This window comes from Tachyglossus aculeatus, chromosome X4, assembly GCF_015852505.1.
Source record: "Tachyglossus aculeatus isolate mTacAcu1 chromosome X4, mTacAcu1.pri, whole genome shotgun sequence".
In the NCBI taxonomy this organism is placed as follows: Eukaryota; Metazoa; Chordata; class Mammalia; order Monotremata; family Tachyglossidae; genus Tachyglossus; species Tachyglossus aculeatus.
The window spans coordinates 38,688,826-38,710,301 of record NC_052098.1 but is presented as its reverse complement, the minus strand read 5'-3'; the positions used below and the strand labels follow the sequence as shown (position 1 = coordinate 38,710,301).

Sequence of the window (21,476 nt, the reverse complement as noted above, 5' to 3'; positions counted from 1 at the left end):
ACTTACCAAAGACTAGCTTCTGTGTGGTGGGAAATGGAAAATTAAAATTCAGGCCTGCCTCAGGAACCCCCAAAAGGGAGCCATATAAGCCTTATCAAGCGAATGCGGAAACTTGGTAGTCATACTGCACATTGACCACAAATTTTTCCTACCTGTTCAATTGAGGGAAATCTCAGAAGTCACAGGCTGACTTGGCCCAGACTTTCCTCTCAAGAGGCAGGAATTTTGAGGTTAAATTGAATTTGAGCCAGGTCTTTAAGCCATTCTACAGAAACTCCTCTTGTGTCCCATTAGTTTAATTATGACCCAGTTATACTGACTCCCAAGGAACCAGCCCTGGCAGCCGCCCTGAATCCTATCCCCTCAGCCAGGTGTCAAGCAAAGAGAACTGAGACACAAACACACAAATTTTGTTTTGAGCACCTCAAAAAACCAGCCAAGTGGCAAATTTGGACATCTGTGCTAGGCTGTGGCTGTCCTGTTTTTTCAGTCTAATCTGTCAAGATAACCATTTCCCCATTCTCTTAAACAAACACAGACTTCCTTGTTTAAACACTCTAACAGTTCTAACAGAACACACAGCTTTTAATCATTCTGTGTTAAGTACACTGGCAAGAGACTGTGAGAAGAATCAAAACATCTTAAATGTAAACTGCCTGATTTTGCTGCATTGTAAATCCCTGGGAACAGAGGAGAGGAGCCTGAAATGGGAGAGAATAGGAATTGCGGATGAACCTCAAAAAATGCTAACTTTCTGCTTTAGAATGAGGAGTCTATGCCCTCTGTCAAGCTTCCAAAGGATAAAATAGCAATGACTGACCCGAGAGTTTTTTATTTTTCATTCATTCATTCAATCGTATTTATTGAGTGCTTACTGTGTGCAGAGCACTGTACTAAGTGCTTGGGAAGTACAAGTTGGCAACATATAGAGACAGTCCCTATCCAACAGTAGGCTCACAGTCTCCTTCTGTAAAGACTTTTCTCACTATTCTCTCTCTCTCTCTCTCTCTCTCTCTCTCTCTCTCTCTCTCTCTCTCTCTCTCTCTCTCTCTCTCTCTCTCTCTCTCTCTCTCTTCCCCCCCCCCCCCCCCCCCCCCCGCTTAAAGCTACTGTTTTGCAAAGAGGGCATACTAACATTCAATATTTACAGGGTTTGGCAAGTGAAAAATGAAATTAGACCTTTCAGTAAAGGGGATAGGGTTGGCAGATCATTACAGGGAATGGGTCCTGTTTTTAGAGCAATGAAACAGCTCAGCAATTGATGACCTTTGCCCTCATATGCCAAACGTATAAGTACTTTGGCTGTGGAATTCCTAGTATTCTTGATGATTTCTCGAGACTCCAAAACATTCATCTGTGAAGGGACCACTAACACGATATTGCATTTTGGAGCCTGAGTTCTGAAGTGCCGCTTAGAGCAGTTGAGATATTTTGTTTGCCCACCCCGCCCTCCCAGCGGGACAGAATCTGCACAGCATCAAAGCTTTACTTGGAATCTGAGGGAAATGAAACCTGAAGAAACCCCCTGACCTCCAAGCCTCCTTGGATCAAAGTCCCAGAATGGTGGGTGAACACTTTGAGGCATTAGGCAGCTCTCACAGGCAAACTCTACCCCACCCCCAACCCACTCGTCTCAAAATTAAAGGTCTTGTGTTTCCTCCAGCCGCCTCTAGCAGGCATAACCACATTATAGTTTAGATTTCTCATAGGCAAGATATCTCAAAACGACTTCCAAATAATTGCAAAATATGAGTTCCAAACTTGGGTAATTGTCATCATTTACTAAAAAAAGGGTGTCAGATGCCTTTCATTCCAGAGGAAAATATGACCACATCGAAGAACTGGCTGTAATAATTAGTCATCCAAAAAAATCGCACTGGAACTGAGGGAGGAGGATGCAGTCTTCTCGGAAGTATAGGTGAATGGAAATTGTAGGGTTAGTGGATTTTCTAACCAGCAGGCTGTTGGACTGAGCATTTCAGTGTCACTGTGGCCATCTTAAGCCAAAGAGACAAAATTTGTTTTAAATTTGAAATGGGAACTGAGTGGTGATCAACAAGGTGAAGGATTTCTGGGAAAGATAAGAATGGGGAGACAGGAAACCGGAGAAAACCCAAATCATTAAAATTGGTCACAGAATATGAGGATAACAGCAAAACAGTTTTACTATTTATTCCTCAACTGCCATGAACCTTCTTTGAAGGGATGTGATGTAGTTCCCGTTCAGAGTATCCTGGAACGTGTGGAAATAAAACACCCCATCCCTCAATCTCTGAGCAAAGATTAGGCCTAAGCACTATAAATGGATGACCATGTTAAATGCTACCCAGGCAGGAATTCCTTGGAAACCCATACCTTTGATTAACAAATCTCATTGTAGTGCTTTTTCCAATCAACCAGTCATATTTATTGAGCACTTTATTGTGTATGCGGAGCACTATACTAAAGGCTCGGGAGTGTACAATACAAAAGAGTTGTAGACACACCCCCTAATATCAATTTATCCCCCTCCACTTCTGGTTTTACCCTCTACAGAGGAGATGTGAAATAACCAGTCACTGTCTTCTGTATCAGTATCATCATCACCTGTACACTTGTAAGTACTGAATGCCTACTAGGTGTAGTGAACTGTATTTATCTCCAGAGCACTGAACTCATATGTCTGTATATCCAGAGCACTTTACTGGGCTTTTGGGACACATACAGAAGAATTATAAGATTGAGAAGCAGCATAGGCCTGGGAGTCAGAAGGACCTGGGTTCTAATCCCAGCTCTACCACTTGTCTGTTGTGTGACCCTGGGCAAGTCACTTAACTTCTCTGTGCCTCAGTTGCCTCATTTGTCAAATGGAGATGGAGACTGTGAGCCCCATGTGGAACAGGGACCGTGTCCAAACTGATTACCTTGTATCTACCCCTGTGCTTTGTACAGTGTCTTGCACATAGTAAGCACTTAATACCACTTAAAAAAAATACAATTCCTGCCCTCATGCTTATAAATAAATTGATGAAAAATAATCATTAAAAGATGAGAATATCAATCAATGGTATTGAATGCTTAACTGTGAAGAGAACACTGTACTAAGCACTCAAGGTATAGTCCTCTAGACTGTAAGCTCATTGTTGGCAGAGAATGTCTACCAACTCTGTTGTATTCTCCCAAGCACTTGGTACAGTCCTCTGCACACACTAAGCACTCAATAAATACCATTAATTGAGCGCTACACAATAGAATTCATAGGCATAATCTCTTCCCTCAAGGAGCATACTCTAGATAAAAATTATATGCACAAGTGGATAAAAAAAGAGGCTAAACAAATCAGCAACAAATACAAAAGTGTTGAGATGGCTGAGAGGATGACCTGACCAGAATGAAGTAGCTTATATAAAGGGTTTTGAAGGTGGGACTGGTCATGAGTTAGTGAATTTGAGTGGGAGATGCCATGGACTCTGAGTGTACTGTAGTTAAAATGGTCAGTAGGAACTTTGAAAATGATATTGTATTAATGAGTCTTTTGTTCTAACCCAGTTCCTCTCCTGTCTCCTCCTACTTTTATGATACTTGTTAAGCCCTTACTACATTTCAGGCACTGTACTAAGCACTGGGGAAGATACAAGCTAATCAGGTTGGACACAGGCCATGTGCCACATGGGGATCACAGTCTTAATCCCCATTTTACAGAGGAGGCAACTGAGGCACAGAGAAGTGAAATAACATGCCCAAGGTCACATAGCAGACAAGTGGAAGAGCCAGAAATAGAACTCAGATCCTTCCGACCCCAGGCTCAAGCTCTATCCACTAAGTCATGCTGCTTCCTATTGCTCTTCACTCAGCTAAATAATTCCAGCAGCTCTGCCTTTCCAATAAAGCTCCTCTCTTCCATTCTCACATCTCTTTTCTGAACTTGCTCCAAATTGCTCTGTCTTCTAAGCAGATCCCAGAACCTGACCTAGCACTTCAGGAAGAGCCTGAGCTAGCTGAGGAGATTGGGAACCCAACTACCAAATTTCAGCATATTCCACAGGTGTTTGTCACCTGCATTTTACAAGCACCCAGGGAGCCAACAAGCAGATTGAGCAGTTGATCAGAGTGCTGAAGGCAGACCAGTTCATTCATTAAATCATATTTATTGAGCGCTTACTGTGTGCAGAGCACTGTACTAAGCGCTTGGGAAGTACAAGTTGGCAATATATGGAGACGGTCCCTACCCAACAGCAGGCTCACAGTCTAGAAGGGGCTCACAGTCCCTTCTGAAGTCTGTGTACTCTCCATGAGGTGAACTCCCAACAATAATTTTGGCCATCCCCAATTCTGTCATCTCTGAAGATACTGGATCGGACCTCGATGCTCTTTCGGCCTTCCAGGATCACTGGGGATGTCATTAGAGGAATCGGAATGGGAACCCTTTTCCCAAAAATACTTTGAATTTCCAATTGCCGTAATTCCCACGTCATCCGCCGGGCCTGGAATGCCCTCCCTCTGCCCATCTGCCAAGCTAGCTCTCTTCCTCCCTTCAAGGCCCTGCTGAGAGCTCACCTCCTCCAGGAGGCCTTCCCAGACTGAGCCTCTTCCTTCCTCTCCCCCTCGTCCCCCCTCCATCCCCCCATCTTACCTCCTTCCCTTCCCCACAGCACCTGTATATATGTATATATGTTTGTACATATTTATTACTCTATTTTACTTGTACATATCTATTCTATTTATTTTATTTTGTTAGTATGTTTGGTTTTGTTCTCTGTCTCCCCCTTTTAGACTGTGAGCCCACTGTTGGGTAGGGACTGTCTCTATATGTTGCCAATTTGTACTTCCCAAGCGCTTAGTACAGTGCTGTGCACATAGTAAGCGCTCAATAAATACGATTGATGATGATGATGATAATGAATAACTGATCAGTGCTTAGTACAGTGCTCTGCACACAGTAAGTGCTCAATAAATCCTATTGGTTGATTGAGCTGAACAAGAGAAAGACATTGCAATCATAAGGCGGCTGTTCCATATTTTATTAGCCATCCAACCCAGGACCGCCCAGCCACAATTATCCAGTAGATTGAGGTGTGATTAGGCCCCAGGTAGATTTAGGGACTTCAAACACCTAACTGAATTTGTGCCTGTGTAGAAGGGACGTGAAAAAGGAAAGAGCCATCGAATATATGCATGAACAAAGATAAATCCAGTGGATTGCAGCCACTGGCTTATATAGTATGTAGGGTACTCCAATAAGAGCTGGAATCTGGGGGATATGGGGGGGGGAAACTGCATTTTTAGATGAAGGTGGCTTTAATGACTTTGCTTCTGAGATGAAATTAAAACTCAAGCACCATATATTTTGGATCAATTTTGTTTCATTAATATGCTGTTTATTAGTGTCATAAATAACTAATTCAAAACAGGCAGAGTTCTTCAAAAAATGATTTACCGCGCCATCGACTGAAACCACTACAAAGCACCAGCTACACGTTTTGTAGAAGACCTAATAAAATGAGATTTCATTTATTTAACAGTTGAATGAAGTACAGTTAGAAAACATTTCCTCTTCATATCTCAAGGCAATCCTTATTTAGCTCTCAACCTAGACAGGGTCTGCAGAGATAGGAGAGAAAGCTTCAGTGAGACCCCAAAACGACAGCCATTCCTTATCTTTCCAAGATGGAAAATAAAATGATCACAAATGCCACAATGACTGAAATATTGTTTGATAATTACTTAATGGGCTGCTTGTGCTTAAAAGGGCATTAAAGGGGAAACTGGGTTGAAGGGTAATTAGCAGGAATGGATGAGAGTTTGTGCTGTGGGGGACATTGTACTATTTACAAGCTATGTTTTATCATAAATTTAAATGAAATTACTCAAGTACACTGCTGCAGAAAACAAATATTCTTCTATGAACCAAAATTTGAGGTCTCCCCTCTTCCCACTCCATTCTCCTTGTTTGGGGCCAAGCCTGGCTCTGGATTGTTCTCAGGCCCTGTTCATCCTTGTCTCTGTGAGGTAGGCATATAGAAAGACTCAAGAGTGCCAGCAGGATTCCACTTCCCATTCCAAGGGAGAACCAGTAGTTAAGGATGAGGAAAATCTGGCATTCGAGCACAGGTGGCCCTGAGAAAAATACCCTCCCTGGCTGGGGCCGGTGCTTCTGACCCAAGGAAAAGAAAGGCCCAGGATTTAGATCATGTTGACTCCCTCTGCTCACACTCCATGCTGCCATTTTTCCCTGAAGGAAAACAGGTCACCCATGCATAGGGATCAGTGATGCCTTATCTTCAAGATTTCCAAATACCTAGTGACTGTTCTCTGGCTCAGATCAATCAATTAATCAGAGGTATGTATTGAACAACTGCTTTGTGCAGAGCACTGTACTAAGCGATTGGGAGAGTCCAACACAACAGAGTTATGTTCCCTGCCTAACAGGAGCTTAAATATGTTAGAGGGAAATACATGCCACGCCCAGACATTTCCAGGCCATGGGAAGCACTCACAGTTCGCCTTTGTGTTTTTGGGGAAGTCATAGCTATTGTACGCCCGATTGTCAATCAGCTCCTGGGCACAGAAATTCTGGGTTTAGGTTTTTAGAGCAGATGGCTTTTCAGGGACGCTAAGATGGGTGTTCTTTGAGGCTCCATCTCAGCAATAGAAAACGTAAAAGGTTAAGGAGAACTGGTTCTGGCTTTCGTCAGAGCCAGCACTCGGTAACGACACGCCTCAATGATAACATTTCGCAGCAGTTCTGAACGTCAGCCACACTTTAAACAATTATTGTTTCATTCATGGATTAGTGCCCACAGTTCCTTTTATGTTTTCCTCACGGAATTCTTCCCCTCCTGATCAGTGAATCCGTTGGGGAACACGGTGGAGCCAAAATCCCCAGAGGAAGCATTACTTCCTGGGTGACTGAAAGCCTCAAGTTCTGAAACTTTGCAAATGAGGCCATGGGCCCATAGCCCAAATCAGACTAACAGCTGCCTCCTCGACATTTTTTTTTTCCAGGCAAATTGGACTCCAAGTTACTGGGACTTGAAAACCTATAGCATGTTGCTATGGAAATTCTGTATTCAAAAATCTGCTGAGAACAATTATCTACAAGCTGATCAGACACTCAAATACATTATTTAAAATTTACATTTGAAAGCAAGACATTTCAGAAAGAAATGCATCTGTCTGTGAAATACTATAGCTAATAAATCACATCTTATTTGGAGAGATCGATGTGAGATCTTCCAGACTCAGCCAAACCCCAGACATGGGTAGGTGGGAATTGCCAGAAGTTTCTGGAATGAATAAATGGCTCCCTCTGTAAGACCCCACCCAGAGGAAAAGCTATTAGGTAAGGGCTCTGTCAGTTACTCTCCTAGGGACCTGAGCTGGGGCACAATGAGCTCTTCTATGAATTATACTTATTGAGCGCTGACTGTGTGCAGAGCACTGTACTAAGTGCTTCGGAGAGTACAATATAACAGACACAATCCCTGCCCAACAATGAGCTCTTGGGAGGAACTGGGCAAAGAGGCAGGAATTGAACAAACCCCAGAGACAGGAAGTTAAAGGTGCTTGTTGTGGGCAGGGAATATGTCTGTTCCTTTGTTATACTGTAGTAATAATAATGATGATGGCATTTATTAAGTGCTTACTATGCACAAAGCACTGTTCTAAGCACTGGGGAGGTTACAAGGTGATCAGGTTGTCCCACAGGGGGCTCACAGTCTTCATCCCCATTTTACAGATGAGGAAACTGAGGCACAGAGAAGTTAAGTGACATGCCCGAAGTCACACAGCTGACAAATGGAGGAGCCGGGATTTGAACCCATGACCTCTGACTCCAAAGCCCATGCTCTTTCTACTGAGCCACGCTGCTTCTCTACTATCCCAAGCACTAAGTACAGTGCTCTGCACACAGCAAGCACTCAATAAATATGACTGACTGACTAGGCCCTGCTCCAGGAAGAGAAAGAAGTTACAAAGGACCTTCAACAGGGGGCTGAATTTTCAGCAGAGTGAACCTCCAAGGAAGGACCTGTCGAGGATGTGACTCAGGGTATCTGGTATGGAATTGGGAAGCCCCAGGTTAGGAGGTTTGCTCCTGGCTCTGGATTAAGATTTCATTGTACGACTGCTGTTGCTGTGAAATCTCTTTACCAAGTAATTGCTGGTTACGTTTCCCCATCAAAGAGAGTGTCTGAGTTTTGATGCGGCAGAGAGTTGGGGGGTGGGGGGAGAGAGAGAACAAGGGGGAAAGGGTTTGAATCTCATTTGGAGAGACTTGCTATCACAGGGAAGGAGCCGGCATTTGGCATTCCCTCCCAACCGGAGCTGCTGGCCCTTCTGGTGCAGGATGGATTAGCTGGACCCCAAATGCTTCTGTGCCTTTTAAAGAGACTAAATCTTAACAGTGTTGTATAGTGGTTAGAGCATGGGCCTGGAAGTCAGAAGGGCCTGGGTTCTAATCCCTGCTCTGCCATATGTCTGCTGTGTGACCTTGGGCAAGTCACTTAACTTCCCTATGCCTCAGTTCCCTCATATGTAAAATAGGGAAAAGAGTGTGAGCCCAATGTGGGGCAGGGACTGTGTTCAACCTGATTCACTTGTATCATCCCCAGTGCTTGACACAGAGTAAGCACTTAACAAGTACCATAATTATTAGAGAAGCAGCATGGCATCATAGTGGTTAGAGCACAGGCCTGGGAGTCAGAAGGTCATGGGTTCTAATGCCGGCTCCACCATGTATCTGTTGTGTGACCTTAGGCAAGTCACTTCACCTCTCCGTGCCTCAGTTACCTCATCTGTAAAATGGGGATTGAGACTGTGGGCATCACGTGGGACAGCGACTGTGTCCAATCCAATTTGCTTGTATCCACCCCAGCACTTACTACAGTTCCAGGCACATAATAAGCTTTTAAAAAATACCATTATTGCTATTGGGGTACCGGCCACTACTGTAAGCAGCTGTGTGGACTAAAACCTGGTGTTAAATGGGGAAATCTGCTCTCAGAAAGTGGCCTGCAGGTCACAGTCTTCCTAGAACCTCTTGTTTCCTTATTTACAAGAGGTGCCTAAGGTGACTGTATTTTGAGGAGCTCAAAGTCATTCAAGGGGCGGGTGGGGAGAACAGGGCTCCCAGAGAGCCAGGTTAAGAGGGCAGTAAACATAGAGAATCAAAGAGGATAAGGGACAAGAAAGAAAAAAGACAGAGGGTACAGTGTGACAAATGGGAACAGGAAGGGACAAAGAATGAGATAAAAGGACACTCAAGCACACACACACAGCATTTATGTCTGCCTCCATTGCTGTGCCACCTGAACCACTGCAATGGGTCTGCCCTCTGAAACCCAGGGGGTAGAGTGTCCCTCCAGCAAGATTCCCGCTCCCGCCCCCAGCCCCCATTAGTGGGCAATAGTGGCAGTCCAAGGCCAGAGGTAACCAAAGTTGTATAATCTTCCAGCTGCACCACAGCCGGCCCTTTCGGGCCACCGATGAGAGTTCTAGCATAACTAGCATAGCTGGATGATGTTTATCTGCTGAGCCAAACTCCTTTCAACAACCAGGTAATAATAAGAATCATCATTCCTTAGTTTCTGTAGAGCACTTTTATTCCCCAAATGCTCTCACATTACTTATCTCATCTTTGCCCTCACAACAACCCCGTGAGGTAGGTAGAAAGGCAGGTATTATTATCCTCACGGGGCAGAAGAGGACACTGAGATACAGAGAGGTTAAGTGACCGAGCTGTGATCACACAGCAGGCCAGGAGCAGAGCTGAGACTTGAACCCAGGTCTTCTGGCTTACAAACCAGGGGTCTTCCATTACACCATGCTGCCTCCAGTTCAGCCTTAGTGGTGAGCACGGTAGCAGCAGTGGCCACCCTTGCTGCTGCAGAAGAAGGAGAGAAGAAGCACTCTGTGGAGAGGTTCACAGCAGAGGGAAGAGCGGGAGTTCTCTTAGTCTCTCTCAGTGATGGCATCAGCAATCAATCCCTCCATCAAATCAATCAGCATCTGCTGATGCTGTGGCCATCACCACCCCCCCCCACCCCTGTGCCCCTGGGCAAAAGAGGGCCCCTTAATAGATCCCACCTTAGACCTTTCAGGTCCCAAGATAGAACCCCAAAAAGTGTGACAATGTGGGATGTCTTGTCACCTCAGTATGCCCCAACCAGGATATAGCCCTTCAGTGCATTCACTGCACACAGCTGAGTATTGCTTACAGTAACATCATTTTTCAGCACTCAAGGTGAGATAGGGAAAGGCCTCCAGGGTGTGGGGCCACAAAGGCAGGTAAGAAAGATGGAAAGACGATCAGAGGAAGAGACACACACAGAGAAACACATTGACCAAAACAGATTAAGACTGAGTGCTCCATGTGGGACACAGACTTGTGTCCAACGTGATTAGCTGAGAAGCAGCATGGCCTAATGGATAGTGCATGGGCCTCGGAGTCAGAGGGACCTGGATTCTAATCTCAGCTCCACCACTTGTCTGTTGTGTGACCTCGGGTAAATCACTTCACTTCTGTGTGCCTCAGTTACCTCATCTGCAAAATGGGCATTGAGACTTGTGAGCCCTATGTGGGACAGGGATTGTGTCCAACCCGATTATCTTGTATCCACCCCAGCACTTAGTACAGTGCCTGGCACATGATAAATGCTTAACAAATACCATAAAAGAAAAGGGACAGAGGGTGGGGGGAACAGTTTTTTGCAGGCTGGTAAAGGGGTGGTTTATTCATTCATTCAATCGTATTTATTGAGCGTTAACTGTGTGCAGAGCACTGTATGCATTAATGTCTGTCTATAGATTGTAAACTCATTATGGGCAGGGAATGTGTCTACCAACTCTGTTGTACTCTCCCAAATGCTTAGTACAGTGCTCTCTATACAGTAAGCTCAATAAATACAGTTGATTGATGTGGGACAGTTGGCAGGTTGAGAAGTTATGATCATAAGTTGGTGAGGCTAGAAGCAATACAGTGACATGTGATGATGAGATTCGGTGTGTGCCCAAATTGGTGTGTGGCTGAGGTGGAGCGAAACAAGAGGTTGGTGGAGTCGATAGAGAAAGATTGTGAAGCTGAACTCTCTCAGAATCAATAACTGAAAGCTGTAGCCACCCAGGACAAGGGACTGGAGACTGCAGGACTTCATCATGACCTCCTCCACCCCACATTCTGCTTACTATATCCCTGTTCTCCCTCACTACTACCCCAAACCTCCTATCCCCAGCATCGCACCCTGTCAGCTCACTCCCCTCCAACCCATTTCCACTTGCCTGCCAGCCCCTCCCAAGTCTCCCACCCCATTTCCCCATCAAGATTTAGCTTGGGGAACCAAGGGCAAGTGATCTAATAATAATAATGATGATGGCATTTATTAAGCACTTACTATGTGCAAAGCACTGTTCTAAATGCTGGGAGGTTACAAGGTGATCAGGTTGTCCCACGGGGGGCTCACAGTCTTTAATCCCCATTTTACAGATGAGGTAACTGAGGCACGGAAAAGTGAAGTGACTTGCCCAAAGTCACACAGCTGACAATTGGTGGAGCTGGGATTTGAACCCATGACCTCTGACTCCAAAGTCCATGCTCTTTCCACTGAGCCACGCTGCTTCTCTAATGATCTGCAATCATTTCCCTTATCCTCAAAGTCCTCCAATAGTTTTCCATTCCTCTCCACATCAAACAGCAACTCCCGACCAGTGGTTTTAAGGCACTCTAGACTGTAAGTTTATTGTGGGCAGGGAATGTGTCTGTTATATTATTTTCTCTCAAACACAGTACAGTGTTCTGCATGCAGTAAGCGCTCGATAAATACCATTGACTGACTGATTGACTCAATCAGTTCTCTTCCTCCTACTTATCTCCTCCCTTCTCCCAGTACACCTTAATGTGCACTCTTCATTCCTCTCAACTTAATCCACTTGCTGTGTTTTGTTCTCATCTCTCCCACCTCCAACTTCTTGCTCACGCTCTTCCCTCTATTCCTAGTAGTAGTTGCATTTATTGAATGTCCACTGAGTGTATTGCACTGTACTAAACAGGAAGTACAGGATAACAAAGTGTCACTTCCCTGCCCACAGGGAATTTATACACTAATGGGAGAGACAAACATAAAAATATTTACAACTAGAGTGATATAAATAAATTGAGAGGACATAAAAAAGCATGAGTGCTAAGGAGGTGTAAATAAGTTCGTAAGGGCTAGAGTTGCCAGGGTGTTAGGGAATGAATTGGGGAAATCTTGGAGGAGGTGTGGGATTTGAGGAGGGATTGGAATGTGAGGAGAGCTGTGGTCTGTCTGATGTTGGGAGAGAGGGAGTGCCAACCCGGGAGAAATCCCTTCCCCTTTATATCGAACAGGCCATGACACTCTCCTTTTTTAAAGCCCTTCCAAAATCATATCTCCTCTAGGAGGTCTTCCCCAATTAATCTCCCATCTTCCCACTCTCTATCTCCCCAAATGCCATGTCAACCTTTCTGGACCACCTAGCCCTTACACACTCACAGCCCCTGTAGCACTTGTGTATGTATCTTATGTACTCTATTACTTCCTCCTAATGGTAATTTATTTAAGTGCCTTTCTCCTCCCATAGAGTCTTAAGTGCTCTGAGGGGAGGGATACTGTATATTAATTCTATTGCACTCTCCCAAGCACTTAGTAAGGGGCTCTATACACTTAAGAAATGCTATTGATTGGGTGGCTGTGGAAACACCTTCACAGTGCTTCAATAGAACATCCTCAGTCTTTACAGTATTCAATAGTGCTTCCATCTTAACCAGCCCAAATTGAGTCTCTCTCCCCTTCGATAAGTCACATGATCATCATCATCAATCGTATTTATTGAGCACTTACTATGTGCAGAGCACTGTACTAAGCGCTTGGGAAGTACAAATTGGCAACATATCGAGACAGTCCCTACCCAACAGTGGGCTCACAGTCTAAAAGGGGAAGACAGAGAACAAAACCAAACATACTAACAAAACAAAATAAATAGAATAGATATGTACAAGTAAAATAAATAAATAAATAGAGTAATAAATATGTACAAACATATATACATATATGCCGGTGCTGTGGGGAACTTCAGGAGCATATTCAAACTCTGAATGTGTCTTCATGCAATAATTTGACTGCTTGAGCTCTGATGCCAATTATCAATCAAAATGCACCCAGATTCGGACTACGGAATCCCACATTCATATTCCTGTAGTACTTAGAATCCCTTCCTGTGAAGCCCAGTCTGTAATGGTTTCCGACAAAGCTCTAGAGCCACTGATTTCCACCCATCAGTGTGCCTGATTTTTGTGTTCTATCGGAAACCCAAGGAAATGCCCCTCTGGGGAAGGAGTTTGACCTTGCTTGAGGGAATGCTATTAATTAAGAAACATTCTGAACCCAGCGTTCTCACACAAGGAATTTCTCATGTTTTGAATTTTCCTACATTAAAAATCCGATCACCAAACATAAATACTTATCATGCAGCTACTAGAAAGTTGCTGTTTCTCTTGTTACATTTACCTCAGTGCAGCTCCTTAAGTCCTTTCCTTCATTCCTTCAAAGAAATATTTACAATAAGATAAGCTCATCAAGGCAAGATCAATATTGGCTTTTTATTTAATGAAGACCACTGTGCAAACTTCATTCATTTCATCATTTTAAGTCAGACTCTTTCATTGTTTGGTACATTTCTTAGCTTCTGTAGGACACAGCATACTTAGGGAAAATACGTTTTAATCATGTTCATAGAGTTCAAGCTTAGATTGGCTAACAAGAAGCATGAGTCCTTCCAGAATAAATACCCTGCTCCAAGAATAACAACTGCTAGCATTAACCTTGTGCCCCATGCTATTATACTAATAAAAATTTAAAAATTGCAATGGTTGTAGGTCTCACCTGGATTCTCATTGTAGCTTTGTATCTGCTTTGCCTTTCATGCTTATACTGTTCAGACTCCCTAGAAAACAGGGCATGGAAATCCCAGTTACAAGCTAGCAGAAAAATAGATGATCTAGAATATTTGCTCATTCTCTCCACCAACAGCCCTACAACAAAAACACAGACTAGCTATGCTATATTTGAATTGATATTTCCTTTTCTTGAAATGGAAAGAAACCCAAACAAGAAAAATGAAAGACCCCAAACCCAACTTGAATATATGGATCCTGCAGAAATGATAAAATGATAGACTTCATCTCCATGAAACCATATAGCATGATTTTGTTTTTCCACCATGGTTGGTATCTTGCCAACACACTTTCCTAGTTGGGTAGGTGATGTTTCTCTTCCTAATGAAGAACTGGCACCTTTCCATGGTTGATGTATTCTTTGGGGCTCCAGCTACTTAGCTTGGAGAAGTCACTTGAGCTTCTTAGTCAACTGACCCCTGGAAAAAGTCTGGCCCCTTTCACACTACCTCAGCCCCACAGACAAGAAGGGAATCCTGGGGAGATGGCAACAACTTGTCAATAATCTCCTTAACACTTCCCCACCTTCCAAGGCAAGGGCCTACAAAGCACCATAAAGGGTCAACATGTGAAGGAATGCCTTTTCCTCCAACTTTGAAAAAGGTTACTATGGCAACCAGAACACTGAAGAATGGCCAATTTCCTGGAGCTTATGGTAACCAGGCAGATCTACAAGCAGGGAGAGGAGGTTCTGTCCAGTTGCCCGCACAGGCTCTTCCTCAACAAATGGAAGGCTGAGAAAGTTCCACAGGTTTTCCAAGGTGCCACCATTTCCAATGTTTTCAAGAAGAAAGGGGAAAGATCAGATTACAACTACTGTCATGAGATCTCACTGCTCTCCATTGCTGGCAAGATTGTACCAGAATCTTTGCGGCTCAACAGATCAATCAGTCGTGTTTATTGAGCACTTACTGAAAGAAAAACACTGTCTATGTGCTTGGGAGAGCACAATATAACAGAGTTGGTAGGCTTGTTCTGTTCATTTCTTTTATGGTATTTGTTAAATGTTTACTATGTGCCAGGCACTATTCTAAGCACTGCAATAGATGCAAGGTAATCAGGTTGGACACTGTCCGTGTACCACATGGGGCTCACAGTTCTAATCCCCATTTCACAGATGTGCTAACTGAGGCCCAGAGAAGTTAAGTAATTTGCTCAAGGTCACACAGCAGACAAGTGGCGGAGCTGGCATTAGAACCCAGGTCCTTCTGACTCTCAGGCCCGTGCTCTATCCATTGGCCATGCTCCTTCTCAACCTGTTCCCTACTCACAAGTTCCCTACCCACAATCTACAGGGTATATTGGCCAGGTGCAGGGAACACCACCAAGACCTCATAATACAGTGCTCACGGACCTTACAAAAGCCAGGAGTTTTAAGCCTTGGAAATCATTTATTAAATCTGACTGCCCTGAGAAGTGGCTATGTGGCACTGGGCTTCAGACCAAGCTGAAGTTCTAGAATGTTGAGGTGATGTCCAACCTTCTAAATGGTTGCAAGAGTTGGACATGTCACATTCATCATCTCAAGCAGTTTCATCAAAGACATATTGGTCTTGTGCCAATTTTCTCAGTGGGCATAGAGTAGGTTTTGATTTTCCGTATGTGTCCTGGGTGGGAAAAGTAAAAGTAACAAACTCTACATGTGAGAATGCGATAAATATATTTCCCAGGGAATTATGTTCATTCCAGGTAGGAAAAGAGCATTTTCAATCAATCAATGCTATTTTAGTGCTTACTATGTGCAGAGCACTGTACTAAGGGCTTGGGAGAGTACATTACAACAGAGTTAAAAAGACATGTTCCCTGTCCACAATTGGCTTACAGTCTAGAGGGAGAGAACAAAATAATGGATTTTAGTTTTTGCCGAAGGTCATTTCTCCAATGGAGGAAAATAATCTAAAACTGTTGCCCTTCCAGTCAAACTATTTCTACTTAATGTTCCATCTCTGGGGATTCACAGTCCTTTCTATTATTAATATTATTCCTTGATCACACTATAATTTTATTAGCTACTCCCTGGAACCAAACCTCTCAAATGGTCCCTAGAACTAGCCCTAGGCTAAAACTGGGGAAATGGACACAAAGGGAGTGTAGGTATGGGGAGGGGGAAGGGAGGAAAGCAAAGAGTAATAATAATATTTGTGGTATTTGTTAAACACTTACTGGGTGCCAAGCATGGCACTAAATCCTGAAGTAGGTACACGACAATCAGGTCAGACACTTGGGGTTCATAGTCTAAGGGGGAAGGAGAGCAGGTATTGAATCCCCACTTTACAGATGAGGAAACAGAGGCCCAGAAAAATTTAGTCATTTGCTCAAGGTCACACAGCAGGCAAGTGATGGTGGCAGGATTAGAACCCAGGTCCCCAACTCCCAGGCCATAAAATCTCCTAAACAGGTCAAAGGATTAAGACATGGCTGATGAGGCCAGGCAAGACTCCTCTTCCCTCTGGCCCACTCTCCCAGCTTTTGCTGAGTGCTTCCCTCTTACCGGCCTCCCTCCTGAAACCAACAGAATGGGGTTTTAGGAATTTCAAACTAAAATTCCCTGATCCATTTTGAAGGTCATTTCCAGGAGCCCAGGGAAGATGATTGCAGCTCCACATCATTCTGGCGTTTCTCTAGGCCTTAGTTTCCTCCTAAATAAAATGGGGGTGTGATACTCCTCCTCCCTACTTCTTAGGCTGATAGCCCCATTTGGGACAGGGACTATGTCTGATATGATTCTCTTCTCTCTAACCCAACACTTAGCATAGTGTTTGTCATGACATAGTGCTTAATAAATTCTTTCATCATTGTTACTATTTTTATTGGGGTAATGTAAGTAAAGACTCTAAATAGGTCTCGATAGTGGACTCAACCTCATCCTCACAATCTCAGGAGAGACTGTGGCTGAGGTTCCCAAAGAGGAACTGTGCAGAGATAGGAGGAAAGGAGACAGCAGACAGCTTCACAGCCTTGTTTGAGCATTAGATTATTCACTTTCCCAACTAATCAATAATTGTTATAATTAAAATTGATAGCTGCAAATAACATGACAGAGGGCTGCTGCCAGAACACTGATTGTGGATGGGGCTTGCAAAGATAGGCAGCAGCATGAAACACTTATTTTCCAATTTGCTTTTAGCTGGGTGCAAATTGCTTTAGCTGGATTCAGCTGATTTAGACCTTGCCTGGAGGTGCACTAGATTAATTGGGAGCCACATTCATTGCTTACAGAATGGACTATGTAATTGGTGGAATTTGTTAGTGCCAGTTATAAAATAACTCTCGAGTTCTGCTTTTTGGGACCCTTTCATTATTCTTTCAGGAAGGGAAAAAAACAATTAAACCTATCAAACGGTTGAGATTGCTTTTCGTCTTTATATAAAGGCAGCAATGTGACTCCAGTCAATATTTTGTTTGACTAAACATTAGTGGAGCTGTAGGATTGATCTGAGTCCAGAACGAAGAGGCCTCGAGTCAAGGTGAACCTTTTTTTTCCTTGTGGTGACTGAACCTCAATTGGGAAAGCCTCCATGTTGCAATCCTTAACAGTTCTTTTCAAAATGATTCTTTATTGGTGTGCTTTTAGCCATCTTAAATAGCAGCCACTTTCCTCCTTTAGCTGGTGGGTACCGGCTGAAAAAATTAATCCAATACCTAAGGTGAGTTCGATTCCTCCCGGTTTATTTCCTTTTTGGGTCTCCAGCCCCAAATACAGGCATTCTGATTCCCTAGTTGAACACCCACCATGGCCACCCAGTTGTCCGGGAGGCCATTTTTAACTAGCTAACCTTTCTCCTAGAAACAAAAATGCCAAACCTGGAAAATAACCCTGTGTACTAACTGTGTCCACAAGTCCCAGTTGGACAATTTCATCCCTAAACACTAGTTTAGCACAGCACTGCTCTCTGTGTGGTGAGGCTGGGGGCCGTAAGTCTGGGAGAGGTGGTTCATGTGGGCCATCAAATTAGGTAGCTACAGAGGAGAATTTTGTAGTGAAACCGGCCATTGGCAATCCATTTCCAGATAAAGGCAAACAAGTGGTCTGTTGGTGGAAAAGGTCCTTCCTGTGTCTCCAGTCCATCAGCCTGGGTAGTGGAAGTGAGGTGCTACTAACTCTTGAATCAGGGAAGAGAAAGAAAACCTCCTTTTGGGCAGGGAACTTGTTTAATAATAATAATAATAATTGTGGTATTAAGTACTTACTGTGTGCCAGGCACTGTACTAAGTGCTGGGGTGGTTACAAGCAAATCAGGTTGGACACAGTCCCTGTCCCACATGGGGCTCACAGTCTCAGTCCCCATTTTACAGATGAGGTAACTGAGGCCCAGAGAATTGAAGTGACTTGCCCAAGGTCACACAGCAGACAAGTAGCAGAGCCGGGATTAGAACCCATGACCTCTGACTCCCAAGCCTGTGCTCTGGCCACTAAGGCACTCTAGCATGGGCCTGGGTGTCAGAAAGTCATGGGTTCTAATCCTGGCTCTGCCCCTTGTCTGCCATGTGACCTTGGGCAAGTCACGTCACTTCTCTGGGCCTCAGTTACCTCATCTGTAAAATGGGGATTGAGACTGTGAGCACTACAAGGGTGACTTGGTCCAACCCGATTTGCTTGTATCCACACCAGCGCTTAGTAGAGTGCCTGGCACATAGTAAGTGCTTAACAAATACCACAGTTATTATTATGAGCAGATACTTATGTAGTAGAATATGTAAGTTGCTGTGTACAGAAGTGCTCCAAGTGGTTGTGAGGAAAGTGCAGAGGTGGCCCCAGATGGCTGATGTGGTAGTTGGGAGGGTCTGACTTGGGAAAAGAAAAATTAATCAGGGAGGGCCACCTGGAGAAGGTGGGCATTTTGGGTTAAACTAGAGCCTTTTCAAAGAGCCTGAGTGCTCACTTCACTTCTCTGGGCCTCAGTTACCTCATCTGTAAAATGGGGATTTAGACTGTGAGCCCCACTTGGGACAATCTGATAATCTTGTATCTAACCCAGCGCTTAGAACAGTGCTCGGCAGATAATAATAATAGCAATAATAATAATTTTGGTATTTGTTAAGCATTTACTATGTGCAAAGCACTGCTCTAAGCGCTGGGGAGGATACAAGGTGATCATGTTGTCCCACGTGGGGCTCACCGTCTTCATCCCCATTTTCCAGATGAGGTAACTGAGGCCCAGAGAAATGAAGTGACTTGCCCAAGGTCACACAGCAGACAAGTGGAGGAGCCAGGATTTGAACCCATGACCTCTGACTCCTAAGCCCATGCTCTTTCCACTGAGCCATGCTGCTTCTCTAGTAAGCGCTTAACAAATGCCATTATTATTATTATTATTATTACTATTATTATTATACCGTGCTGCTTCACTCATGCACATCAAACATTTTTCCCTTTTCCTTTTCCTTCTATCTGAAGTTATATTGTCTAGCTCACCTGCTAGATTGTGCAGGGATCACATCTTCAAACTTTACTCTCCCGATCAATAAGAGCATATCACTGTACTTTGCACATTGGAGGTGCTTAATAAATTACTATAGATGGACTGATTGATCAAATGGGTTTGGAAAGCAGACATTAAATGCCTTAAACATACACTTTATAGGGTGCTGTTTTGCCACCCAACAGGCCAAAGGTAGAACCCACAAGCCCAAGAAGGTGGGGCAGAACCTTTCAGTTGTGACGAAGATGGCTAGGGCAAGTGACAGTGGCAGCACGGGCAGTTGTTGAAGAGGAGGATGTGGGTCCCTCTGTGCTTGTGTCTCTGGGTCCATTGGAGTGTATGTCTGTGGGTGTGTACCTGAGTGTATATTTGTGTGTGCATCTCTGTGTCTGCATGCCTTTGTTGTGCATGTTTCTTTGCTTCCTTATGTGCATATAACTCACCTAGCACTTATTCTCCTCTTAATCCTTAAATTGTTCTCTCCCTCTCTCACTCTTTCATTCAGTCATATTTATTGAGCGCTTACTGTGTGCAGAGCACTGTCCTTCTCTCTTTCTTTTCTCTCCTTGTTCACTCTCCTTTTTCTCATCTCTCCTCTCAACCTTTCTTTCCTCTTTTGTTCTTTGTCTTTCTGTATTTCCAGCCTCATTCTCTGACTAATGTTTAACTCACACAGCTTTTGGGGCTACCTGCCCTACTCCCTCAGGCTCCTTGCCAAGCCCCAACTTCTTTCCTTCTGTGTCCCCCTGGCCCTGTGTGGATCTGCATGTCCCCCTCACCAGCCACATTTACCTTGCCAATTTTCCTTACTCCAAGTTGGCCCCCAAACTCAAAATTAAAAGTTGCACACACACCCCCCACCCCCACAAATGGTATAAACAGTGTTGCTGCTCTCCCCAATTCTCCCTAGAGCAGAGGGTCCAATCTCCAGGCCAGCCAGAAAAGCAGCACACTCTCTACAGGAACAAGAGTGGTGGCCATGTGACTTCTCTCAAAGATGGCAGAGGGACAGAAATGATCTGTCAGGGGGATGTACGTCAGGGAATTGAGCTCCCTGGGGTGCTCCGTCAAGGAGCAGCATTGGGGGTAGTGGGAGCAGTGATGAGGAAATGATTTCCAGAGAAATGATCCATATGATGCCATTTCATTACGTATCATGCGCTCTCGGTGTAACGCGTGGGGTGGCCCTTCTGACCTCATCTCCAAGTGGCCAAATGTCTGAAACTGGTCTTGATTTGTTAGGAGTGTTAGGGATTGAGAGGATCTGACTAGCACAGGGGCTTGCAATTTTACAGTAGCAAGAGAAAAGAAGAGGATGGTGGAGAAGGGGCCACATGCAGGCAGATGGGAGGTGAGGACAACTAGGGTTGCCAATTGCCACTTGGGACTATCAGTAAACCAATCATGGAGGGCCTGAGGGAGACCCAGAGGAACCGCCCACCCCTCCATATCACTCCTTGATAGAGCGAGATATGGATCTTAGCAATTTGGCAAGCACATTCCTCCTTGCACTAGTAGAAGCAGCGTCAGGTGTTCTGCAGAGATGATAGTTTTATCCACCATTCCTCAAGCCAGAACCTCATATCCTGAGCAGGGGAAAGGAAGAGTCCAGGCTGCCAAATCAAGGCTCCTTAAACATAACCACTAGGACTCATCCATTGGGAGACTTTGGGATTATTTTATTCCTATATAGAAAGGCAATATTACTTCTTTGGTTCACATAATTACTGTGATTTCCTAGTGACTGATAGGCAATAAACTTGTATTGATGGAAAACACTACAGAAGGCTAACAGAGCTTTAAAAGAGTAAATCTATACCTCCAGAAGAAATCCATATAGGGTCTTAAAAATTTACAAACCCAAGCCATAGAGCTCTGTTAGAGGAAACTGGACAGAGCAAGAAAAAATTGGAGCTTTGTTCTCCTTGACAAGTTTAAGTGCAAAAATTGAAATCAGTTATATTCCACTGGAATGCTTCTAAAATTGCTCTTCTAACTCTGGTGTTTAAATAGCCTTTCCAAGATTCTTAGTCTTCTAATGGAAATGTTTCCACTGAAATTGCTATGCCCTTTAGTTCCATGAGCAAATATTACAGCATTATGAT

General features: G+C 44.1%; 1 protein-coding gene across 5 annotated transcripts in view; it reads right to left on the bottom strand.

Moving 5' to 3' along the window:
- Positions 1-5,391: 5,391 nt before the first annotated feature.
- The window catches only part of ZNF608 (zinc finger protein 608), a 132,992-nt gene continuing 116,907 nt past the window's right edge, over positions 5,392-21,476 (bottom strand). For all 5 annotated transcript variants that reach the window (XM_038769874.1, XM_038769875.1, XM_038769876.1 and 2 more), the window contains exons 10-12: positions 13,878-13,938; positions 13,503-13,536; positions 5,392-5,580 (exon numbers count right to left, since the gene is read on the bottom strand). In XM_038769874.1, coding sequence (XP_038625802.1) covers positions 13,531-13,536; positions 13,878-13,938 — 67 coding nt within the window. In that variant the 3' untranslated portion in view covers positions 5,392-5,580; positions 13,503-13,530. The remainder of the gene's footprint in view (positions 5,581-13,502; positions 13,537-13,877; positions 13,939-21,476) is intronic.